The sequence below is a fragment of the Staurois parvus genome, unplaced genomic scaffold (genome assembly GCF_062004578.1).
Source record: "Staurois parvus isolate SC_StPar_1 unplaced genomic scaffold, SC_StPar_1.0 ptg000025l, whole genome shotgun sequence".
In the NCBI taxonomy this organism is placed as follows: domain Eukaryota; kingdom Metazoa; phylum Chordata; class Amphibia; order Anura; family Ranidae; genus Staurois; species Staurois parvus.
In genome coordinates, this window is record NW_028317821.1 from 16,908,793 (window position 1) to 16,920,565 (window position 11,773).

The following is an 11,773-nucleotide window of genomic DNA, read 5'->3' on the forward strand; positions in this document are numbered from 1 at the left end:
CTGTGGCCCAACAAAGACTCCTTCATTTATTTTTGCAGCACTAAGTGCTGGAAATTTGCTAATCGGGTACTTGAAACCTGCTTTATTCTTGTCCATTGCCTTAACAAAGTTTTTCATTAATCCCAACTTGATGTGTAATGGAGGTAATAAGATCTTATTGCTGTCTACAAGTGCTGGATAGTTAACATTTTATTCTCCAGGCTGCAATGACTGGCATAATGGCCAGTCTCTTTTGGCATAGTGCATTTCTCTCGCACGACTGTCCCACTCACAGAGGAAGCAGCAGTACTTAGTATATCCACCTTGAAGTCCAAGTAGGATAGCAATCACCTTCAGGTCACCACAAATCGACCATTGATGTTCATCATAGTTGATGCACCTTAAAAGCTCTTTCAAGTTTTCATACGTTTCTTTCATTGAAACTGCGTAAGCAACTGGAACTGACGGCAGCTGATTGCCATTATGGAGCAAAACAGCTTTAAGACTCGCCTTTGAAGCATCAATGAACAGCCTCCACTCATCGGGATCATAGCATACGCCGATGGCTGAGATTAAACCATGAACATTGTTACATACAGCAATATCACCTTCCTGGACGAAGAATGGGATCAGATCTTTCTGACGATGACGGTAGAAAGACGTACGAACATCACTTGCTAGGAGATTCCACTGTTGTAGTCTTGACCCCAAAAGCTCTGCCTTGTTCTTCGGAAGATCCAGGTCTCTGATAAGATTGCTCAATTCCACTTGTGTAATGAGGTGTGGTTCAGTGGGTGTGGATGGAAGAAAGTCTGGGTCATGTGAGGTTGACGGTTGATGACTACACGCTTCAGGTTCTTCCTCACTTGACTCAACCACGAAGGATTCTGGTGCTTTAGGAATTGGTAGCCCCTCTCCATGAGGAACTGGACGTATTGCCGATGGAATATTTGGATAGTGCACAGATAACTTTTTCTTCTTATTTAGCCCTTTTGTTGGAGGCACCATACAAAAGTAACAATTACTAACATGATCTGTTGGCTCTCTCCAAATCATTGGCACAGCGAAAGGCATAGATGCCTTTTTTCCATTCAACCATTGCTCCAGTGCCGTCCCACAAGAATTGCAGCATATATGTGGTGCCCAGCTCTTGTCCTGGTCTCCTATCTTGCAGCCAAAATACAAGTTGTAGGCTTTCTTAATCATTCCTGTTATCCTCCTTTTTTGTGAGATAAAAGTTATTTCACCGCAGATATAGCAGAAATTATCTGCTTTATTCACACAAGTTCGAGGCATTACTGAGTAGCCTATATAAGCATAAAACGAAATGTAAAGACGCTGTCGAACTACAATCAGCTACAGATACTGCAGCTTTTATGCAGTGAAGTGATGCAATTAAAGGCTAATATTGCATCATCTCAGTATACATGCAATTTTCTATTGGTCACCAGTATCAATTGCGCAATATGCAGCTGAAGTTGCATCATAATTTTGAATGGCTTACGTCATTAGATGGGTGAATATATCATGGAAACTAGAGCCAATCAACATTTTTTAGGGTCATTTTCATTTTCAGCACCCCAAAATTATGTAAGATTAGCTAATTTTATGCCCAAAACTTTTTACCTGTTGAACAGTGTTATCAGTGGTGTACCATAAAGTTCAGTTTGGGACCATTACTTTTAACATCTTTATAAAATAGAATTTAGGATTAAAAGTGACATTTCAGTGTTTCCAGGGGACACCAAGCTATGCAGTGGCATTACATCCATACAGGATGTCTCCAACTTACAAGCCAACCTCAATGCACTGTTTAATTAGGTAACTATGTGGCAAATGAAGTTTAATGTTGATAATTGTAAAGTTATACACTTGGAGGTAAAAAAAAACATGGGGGCATCATTACATACTAAGAGGGGAACAACTGGGAGAGTCAATGGTGGAAAAGGATCTGGGTGTTCTGGTAGATCATAGCTTTAGAAACTGCAGCTTGGCATTGCATACTATTAAGTCTAACAAAATACTTTCTTGTATCAAAATATATATACAGTGCAGAGAGAGAGGGAGAAATCATTTTACCCCTGTCCAAATCATTAGTAAGACTTCATCTGGAATATGCTGTTCAGTTTTGAGTGCCAGTTCATAAAAAGGATATTGGAGAACTGGAGAAAGTGCAGAGAAGAGCATCCAAACTGATTAGAATCATGGAGGAGCTCCACTATGAGCAAAGATCAGAGGAATTGAATTTATTCTCTCTTGAGAAGAGCAAATTAAGGGAAGATATGGTCAACATGTATAAATACATACAGTGGGAAAAATAATTATTTGATCCCCTGCAGATTTTGTAAGTTTGCATACTTACAAAGAAATTAAGGGTCTATAATTTTTATCATAGGTCTGTTTTAAATGATAGAGACAGAATATCAACCACAAATCCATAAAAAAAATCATACAAATATTATAAATTGAGTTGCAGTTCAGTGAGTAAAATAAGTATTTGATCCCCTATCAACCAACAATAATTCTGGCTCCCACAGACTGGCTTTGTGCTCATATGGTACACAGATTAGTCCTGTCAATTTTAATAAGGTGCTCCTAACAACAACTCATTATGTGTATTAAAGACACCTGTTTACAGAATCTGTCTTTCATTCAAATCTCACCACCATGGGCAAGACCAAAGGATGTCAGGGACCAGATAGTAGACCTGGAATGGGCTACAAGACCATCAGCAAGAAGCTTAGTGAGAAGATCAAACAATAAAAGAGAAAAATTCCCAGCTCAACTTATCAACCAGCTTGCAAACAAACTGAATTAGCCTGCCTAACAGTCTATGCGTTAAAAACGGGTTTAGTTAGCACACATTTGCAAACATGTGTAAGCTGCAGAGTCTATTCACAGCACCCCAATATTCTGCAGTTCCCGAATTCTACAAGTGTTGAGAGCCCCCATAGTAGAGGCACATGTATTTAATGGATAGACTGAGGGCAGGTGAACCTGAGGGAGCCCACTCCTCCTTTAAAGTTACAGGAGCATCCTGGACACCCAGCATATAGCACAATGGCAGCCAAGGTGTTCAGTGTGCCTCCTCACCAACAAGTCGTCAGTACAAGAAATGACCACTGCCCCAGTCTATAACTGGCCTTCACAGCAAGGAGCACGTAGAAGGGCAACACATGTCAAACAATAAAAGAGAAAGTGATTCCCAGCTCAACTTACCAACCAGCTTGCAAACAAACTGAATTAGCCTGGCTAACAGTATTCGTCTTGTATTGGTGGGAAGGAGACAACTATCAAAAATACTAAATAACCATCAATCGCTCTAGGTCTGGAGCTCCACTCAAGATTTTGCCTCATTGGGTAAGAATGATCATAGGAAAAGTGAGGGATTAGCCCAGAACTCCACGGCAGGAGCATGTGAATGATCTCAAAGCAGTTGGGACCGCATTCACCAAACAAACCATTGATAACACAATACTCTGCAGTGGATTGGAATCCTACAGTACCCGCAAGGTCCCCCTCCTCAAGAAGGCACATGTACAGGCTCGTCTGAAGTTTGCCAATGAACATCGAAATGATTCAGAGAAGAATTGGGAGAAAGTGCTGTGGTTGGATGAGACCAAAATTGAGCTCTTTTGGCATGAACTGGACATAAAAATGCTGACTATGACCCTAGGAACAGAATCCTTACAGTCAAGCATGGAGGTGGAAACATTATGTTTTGGGGCTGTTTCTCTGCTAAAGGTACAGGCTGATTTTGCTGCATTGAGGGGCCAATGGACGGGGCCATGTATTATAAAATCTTGAATAAGAACCTTCTTACATCAGCCAGAACACTGAAGATGGGTCGTGGATGGGTCTTCCAGCATGACAATGACCCAAAACATACCGCCAAGGCAACAATGGAGTGGCTCAAGAAGAAGCATATTAAGGTCATGGAGTGGCCAAGCCAGTCTCCAGACCTTAATCCTATAGACAATTTATGGAGGGAGCTGAACTTTTGAGTTGCCAAGCAACAGCCAAGAAACCTTCTAGAGAAGATCTGTAAAGACGAGTGGGCCAAATTCCCTCCTGAGATGTGTGCAAACTTGGTAACCAGCTACAAGAAACCTCTTACCTCTGTGCTTGCCAACAAGAATTTCTCCACCAAGTACGAAGTCATTTTTTGCTTGGAAATCAAATACTTATTTACTCACTGAACTGCAACCCAATTTATAACATTTGTATCGTGTTTTTTCTGGCTTTTTGGTTGAGATTCTATCTCTATCATTTAAAATACACCTATGATAAAAAATTATAGACCCTTCATTTCTTTGTAAGTGGGCAAACTTACAAAATCTGCAGGGGATCAAATAATTATTTTCTCCTCTGTAAGTGGTTCATATAGTGACTTTCATTAGAGGACAAGGGGGCACTCTTTACGTCTTGAGTAGAAGAGATTTACCTTTCACGCACAGAAAGGCTTCTTCACAGTAAGTGCTGTTAAAATGTGGAATAGACTCCCCCCTCCAAGAACTTGTTCTGACCAGCTCAGTAGATTGTTTTAAAAAAAGAGCTAGATGTACAAAATAGAACACCTCCTGCAAGTAAAGGCATAATGTAAGAAACAAAGAGATTACCGCTCCAGGCTGACAATCCACATCAAACCAAAACAGGTGCAAACCCTGGCTCACCACCACACAAGTTTCGAAGGAAGAAGAGTTGGTTGCACACCAGAGGAATGAGGAATGATGAATGATGATAGATTTATTATTCCATAAAATACAAATGGCAGCAGGACATATGCAGAGCTGTTAACTCATTTCACACGATCACGTGCTTAATCATAACCCTGATTAAGCACGTGATCGTGTGAAACGCATTAACAGCTCTGCATATGTCCTAGTGCTATTTGTATGTTATGAAATAATAAATCTATCATTATCATTCATCATTCCTCCGGTGTGCGACCAACCCTTCTTCCTTTGTAAAGGCATAATGTGCTGATATGCATTGCATACTAGCACATAATGGAGGACTTACCTTGAAACAAAGCCCTCCATCAGAGCGCTCTCCATCTTCACCCGGTCTTCCTTCTGGGTTTGCGAGCTCTGACTGGCCGAGCCGCGATGATGTGCGCGGGAGTCCTATGGGTATGCCATTCCTTCACAGGGCATGCGCTGGCTATCAGAAAGGGCTAATATCTTCTAAGCAGTTTTAATTTTACCTACAGGCAAGCTTTACTATAAGCTTACCTGTAGGTAAACTTATTAAAGAAGAGTTTACTGCCACTTTAAAGGATAAGTTTACCTTTAGTAACATGTTACACCTGTATTTAGGATGTAACATGTTACTAAATGACCTGCTGTCACCCTTATCTGATCCCCATTGTGACAGCGGGTGGAGATCCTCTCCCCGCACCGGCTGTCACAATTCAAACACAGCACGGCCATGAGGGGCTCTGCCTCCACAAGTGCATCATTCATTTACAGTGAATTAATGACATACAACTACCGTCAGCCATTGTGAGTGCTCTTTATTGATCTTCCTGGACTTTAGTAACTGCCTGCGCATAGGAGCAGACTGCTCTACTGACAGTCTACAGGAGCCTGGCATTGCACCCATGATCTGCTGATTACAGGTGCAGTGCTATACAGGCTACTAAGAAAAAAATAAAAGCAATTTTTTCTCTGCAAAAAAGTGCATTTATTTTTTTTTAAAGGTGAACTTCACCTTTAGAGTTTATGGGTAATAACACCAGAGATTGTTGATCCAGGTAATATCTGACTGCCTCCTGGGGGACCACGAAGGGTATTTTTTCCCCGCTGGAGAAAATTGGACCATGATTCATAGGGGATTATTTTTCCTTGCAGCTGTAGATATAGGATTGTGTGTATGGGGGTTTTCTAGTTATCTGTTTTTCTGTTGGTTGAACTACATAGAATTGTGTCTGCAATATATTAAATATTTTGGGTGGATTAGATATGTTTTAATGTAGACGTAGACCAGGGATGGGCAATTTTCCTAACGGCCACTTAAGAATCTGGAACTCTTGTAGAAGGCCAAACATATTTCTGCTCCATATTAATTTTGGACCTGGGAAGGTCTGTAAGTAGAACAACAGAGAAAACAAACACCTGGGGATGGGAATAATAGTTACAACTGCTGATTTAATAGTTTTCTTTCAGATGGGCGGACAGGGGGTGATAAAAACTGGCGGCTGAGCTGCAATTTTACCGTCTCCCAGCCACCTACCTGAACTGTAAGATATCTGGATGGACCTGATCACGTGCTATGGCCATGATGCTTTGCTTCGTGGCCACATCATTTTTAACTTTGACCAAAGGTGTTGCTTGTCAAGCTCTGCAGCCCAAACTCACCCAGTTTATTGTGGCTGCAACTCAACCGCTTACAAATGCACACAATTGTGGCGCGATAGTACTGCATTATAGGTTTAAATTAGGCAGTGAGGAGTTGATATAACATCTCCTTGTAACCCTCTGAAAAGCACTGTGACTGAAAGGGGAGAGCCTGAGATCAGTATGGCGGGGATTATTGGAGATCCTGACCTGAATGAAGAACAGGGAAAACTTGGTCATGTAGCAGTGACAGGAGAGCGATGGGACCTCTCCTAGGCAAAGTTCTTCCACAAAAGCCGAGCCTCCCGCTGTACTGATCAGCTGCGCAGTCTCTCCTCTTCCAGTTCTTACAGCTCTTCACAAGGACATCTGTCAGTGAGCCTCTCAGCTTCCTCATTGAAGAATCTGACAAGCTCAGAGAGCATGCTGACTGTGGAGTCAACCAGGGCCGTATAGGGACACCCAAAAGGCTGAATGTGGTCCTGGGATCACAATGTGCCCAGGCATGAACTAGACTCTCACAATAGTATACTGAGTTTTGCAGATTACTACAAGTAAATTAGGATGGAATTTTTTTTTTTTTTCTTCAAACAATGCTGTTCTCCATTTTCTCCCTGCACGATGTACATCATTTAAGCTCTTCTGCATCAACTGAACGTCATGGTTTTTACTGTGCTATGAGAGAATGTGCCCGTGCACTGTGTACTGTATTGCCACAGCCAAATTGAGTCCAACACAGGTGTGCATCAAGAAAGGAACAACTGAACTGGGTAAGAGTTGGCACCCAACCACAGGAAGTGTCCATGTTTTCACGTTGCTGGTATGATTTAATTGAAAGCAGAACTTTAAAAAGAAATAGAAGGATTAAACTTTTTGATATTACAGTAACATGTTCAACAACATATTTTGATGTAGATGCACTTTAAGTACACGTCACTGTATTCTTTCTGTTTACATATTTGTGTGCTGCTGGGGCATGTATAATGACATAATTCCTTGGTGTATCTTTCTTTCAGTATTTGAAAATAAAGATAAGATTGTGATTATCATGGAATATGCCAGCAAAGGTGAACTGTATGACTACATAAGTGAGAGGAGAAGACTGAGTGAAAGGGAAACAAGACACTTCTTTCGTCAGATTGTCTCTGCGGTACACTACTGCCATAAGGTAAGCAGAGTACACGCCGTGAAATTCTGCGTCTGTTCTCTAGCTACACGCATAGTGGTTTGGATGAAAATCTGTATGGCTTTTAATGGTGATTTAACCCAAATCCTTGAGCATGAAGTTATGCAGATATATGACACATATCATAATGCTCCACATTTGCAGTGTATCATTTTCTTTCTGGTTTCATCCTTTCTGCCAAGGTGGTCAGTAGAGCTTTGCTTGTTGCACACCACTGTGACACTGAAATACTTTGCATAGTCCATCTGGTTTGTTTATATAAGGTGAATTGAGCAAAACCGGATCTGTTGCACATTAGTAGACTAAGGTGGAATTTACTAAAACTGGTGCACACCGAATCTGGTGTATAGTAACTAATCGGCTTCTAACTTCTCCTTGTTCAATCAATTTTTAACAATAAAACTATGCACAGCTTCACCAAATTCTGTGTGCATCAGTTCTAAATCCCCCCTAAGTATATTTTTAGTGCTTTGCCAGCCAGTGCAAATGTTTAAAATATTTTATATATACACACAAAATTCATGGATGCTTTCACCAGGCAAATATTTGCACAGATAAGAACTGACCTTTAAGGAACTGTATTGGAGTCGTGAGAAAGAAAAATAGGATTATGAGGTCGTAAAGAATTGCGGTAACTCCCAATGCAGGAGCATTTTCATAGCACTGTAAATAAGTCATGGATTAGAATAGATACATGCAGTGGTAGCCTTATTGTGGTAGGCTATTATTATACCCAGTAAGTTTTATCATTTTACTGACCTTTCAGTTTTTATTTTTTTTGGTAAAAGGTGATGTTGACCTTTTATTCTATATGTTGGAGAATCCAAGATAATCCGTTAATGAATTCTCAAGACAATATGTTTATCTGCCATTACCCCTTTTGCATCATCTTTTTTGATGCAATACTGATACTCCAAGAAGACAGAAACAGAGCTTAATAATATAAGAAGCCAGCTTCTGATTTCTCAAATTAAACCTTTGATTGAAACATCTGCTTTCTTGTGAGCTGAGCTTGTGAGCTCAAGGGGATGTATAATTAAAAAATGTATTACGTACAACTGATTGTAGACATTAGATGGCAGGTGGATGTGTATACTGTATATGTACCTACTGCTGTGCAGTCTTCCTCTATCACCTACATGCACATGAACTTTAATGGCATCCCAGTCTTAGTCCATACGGTTCAATATTGAGTTGTCCCACCCTTTGCTGCTATAACAGCTTCAACTCTTCTGGGAAGGCTGCCCACAAGGTTTCGGAGTGTGTCTATGGTGATGTTTGACCATTCTTCCACAAGCACATTTGTGAGCTTAGGCACTGATCTCGGACGAGAAGACCTGGCTTGTAGTCTCCACTCTAATTCATCCCAAAGGTGTTCTATTGGGTTAGGGTCAGGACTCTGTCCAGGCCAGTCAAGTTTCTCCACCTCAGTCTTGCTCATCCATGTTTTTATGGACCTTTCTTTTTGCACTGGTGCACAGTCATGTTGGAACAGGAAGGGGCCATCCCCAAACTGTTCCCACAAAATTGGGAGCATGAAATTGTCCAAAATGTCTTGATATGCTGACGCCTTAAGAGTTCCCTTCACTGGAACTAAACGGTCAAGCCCATCCCCTGAAAAACAAACTTTATACTTGTCACAATGTAATCAGGTATGTACCATTCCCCTGGCAGTCACCAAACTCGGACACATCCATTGGATTACCAGACAGAGAGTAGAGAGTTGAAAGTGGAGAAGAGCCGGCGAGGATTGGAGGAGAGGGTATTGATGAGGGTCAGAAAGTAGGCTTGTTTGGCAGCGTGGAGGGAGGAGGTGTAGGTGTGGAAGGCAGATTTGTAGTGGGTGAGCACTAGTTGGGACCTGGTTTTGCGCCATAGTCACTCCAGCGCACTACTGCGTTGTTTGAGAGTTTTGGTATGATCAGTCTGCCAGGGCTGGAGTGGGCGGGGTCTGATGCTTCGTGTGGTTAAAGGCGCTAGCGAGTCTAGAGCTGATGACAGCAAGTTGTTATAGGCAGTTGTGGCCAGGTCGGGGCAGGACAGGGGAAGGATGCTGTCGTAAAGTTGATCAGCTGCGGAGTTGAAGGGGGCAGGGTTCAGGTTGCGGAGGTTCCGGCTGGTAATAGTTTGACATTTGGGGGGTAGGCGTTTGAGGACGAGGAGACAGAGAAGGTGATGAGGTTGTGGTCAGAGAGAGGGAAAGGGGTGTTTGTGAGGTTGTGGGGGGCGCAGAGATGGGAGAAGAGGAGGTCCAGGATGTTCCCGTCGGAGTGGGTGGTGGATTGTATGCACTGGGTGAGTGCAAAAGAGGAGGTTAAGTGGAGAAATTGAGATGTAGCCGGGTTATTGATGTTGACAGGGATGTTGAAGTCTCCAAGGATGATGGTGGGTAGCTCGGAAGAGAGAAAGAAGGGTAGCCAGGCGGAAAAGTCATCAAGGAAGCAGGATACGGGTCCAGGAGACCGGTAGATCACAACAATCCTCAGGGGGGTTGAAGAGAAAAGTTGGATGCAGTGGGCCTCAAAGGAGGAGAAGGATCTAGAGGGGGGGTTTGGGAGGACTCGGAAGGTGCTCAGTGGTGACAGGAGCAGACCAACCCCACCTCCTTTTCGACCATTGGGTCTGGGTGAGTGTGTCCAGATGAGACCTCCATAGGAGAGTGCTGCAGGGGAGGTGGAGTCAGTGGCTTGGATCCAGGTTTCCGTGATCGCTAGGAGGTTGAGGGAGTGGGAAACAAAGAGGTCATGGATGGCGGTGAGCTTGTTGCAAATCGATCGGGCCTTCAGAAGTGCAGAGGAAAACAGGGGGGGTGGGGTTTGGGGAGCAGAGGGACAGGTACCAGGTTGAGGGGGTTGCGGCAGGACGTGGAAGTGGGAGGGTGTCTTGTGGGTGGGCGAGAAGGTGGAGAGCCAGGGTTCGGGGAGATGTCCCCGGCGGTTAGGAGAAGAAGGGTGAGAAAGGTGGCATGGGAGCGAGATGTGCAGGAGCGTGTAAGTCTACCAGTGGAGGTGTTCGGGTCAGTGGGAGAGTGGAGCATTAGGAGGAGGTGGTGGGTGCCGTAGAGGGGAGAAGGAAGCAGTGAGGGCGCAATGAACAGATGTTTGGGAGGAGCAGAGGGATTTAGAGAAGAGATTTTTAGGCCAAAAAGTTCAATTTTGGTCTCATCTGACCAGAGCACCTTCTTCCACATGTTTGTGTCCCCCACATGGCTTCTCACAAACTGCAAACGCGACTTCTTATGATGTTCTTTCAACAATGGCTTTCTTCTTGCCACTCCTCCATAAAGGCCAGATTTGTGGAGCGCACAACTGATAGTTGTCCTGTGGCAGATTTTTCAATCTGAGCTGTGGATCTCTGCAGCTCCTTCAGAGTTACCATGGGCCTCTTGGCTGCTTTTCTGATTAATGCTCTTCTTGCCGGCCTGTCAGTTTAGGTGAACAGCCATGTCTTGGTAGGTTTGCAGTTGTGCCATACTCTTTCCATTTTTGGATGATGGATTGAACAGTGCTCCCTGAGATGTTCAAAGCCTGGGATATACAGTTGCAAGAAAAAGTATGTGAACCCCTTGGAATTACGTGGAGTTTTGCATGAATTGGGCATAAAATGTGCTCTGAACGTCATCTAAGTCACAACAATAGAAGAACACAGTCTGCTGAACATAATACTACACAAACATTAGATGTTGCCATGGTTTAATTGCACATAACATGTAAACATTCACAGTGCAGGGAGGAAAAAGTATGTGAACCTTTGGACTTAATAACTGGTTGACCCTCCTTTGGCAGCAATAACCTCAACCAAACGTTTCCTGTAGTTGCAGATCAGACCTGCACAGCGATCTGGAGTAATTTTGGACCACTCCTCTTCACAAAACTGTTTCAGTGTAGCAATATTCTTGGGATGTCTGGTGTGAATCGCTCTCTTAAGGTCATGCCACAGCATTTCAATTGGGTTGAAATGTTTGCGTTCACATACTTTTTCTTGCAACTGTAACCTGTCTGGTGTGTTCCTTGGCCTTCATTATGCTGTTTGTTCACTAATGTTCTCTAACAAACCTCTGAGGGCTTCACAGAATAGCTGTATTTATACTGAGATTAAATTATACACAGGTGGACTCTATTTACTAAGTAGGTGACTTCTGAAGGGGTATCATAGTAAAGGGGGCTGAATAAAATGCATGCCACACTTTTCAGATATTTATTTGTAAAAAATAATTTGAAAACCATTTATCATTTTCCTTCCACTTCACAATTATGTGCCACTTTGTGTT

At 42.8% G+C, this 11,773-nt stretch overlaps 1 protein-coding gene across 1 annotated transcript in view; it reads left to right on the forward strand.

The window, feature by feature from the left end:
• Window positions 1-11,773, forward strand: part of NUAK1 (NUAK family kinase 1) — a 140,665-nt gene that overhangs the window by 85,123 nt on the left and 43,769 nt on the right. Inside the window, exon 3 of the mRNA XM_089652076.1 lies at window positions 7,334-7,485. Within this exon, the coding sequence (XP_089508202.1) occupies window positions 7,334-7,485 (152 nt within the window). The remainder of the gene's footprint in view (window positions 1-7,333; window positions 7,486-11,773) is intronic.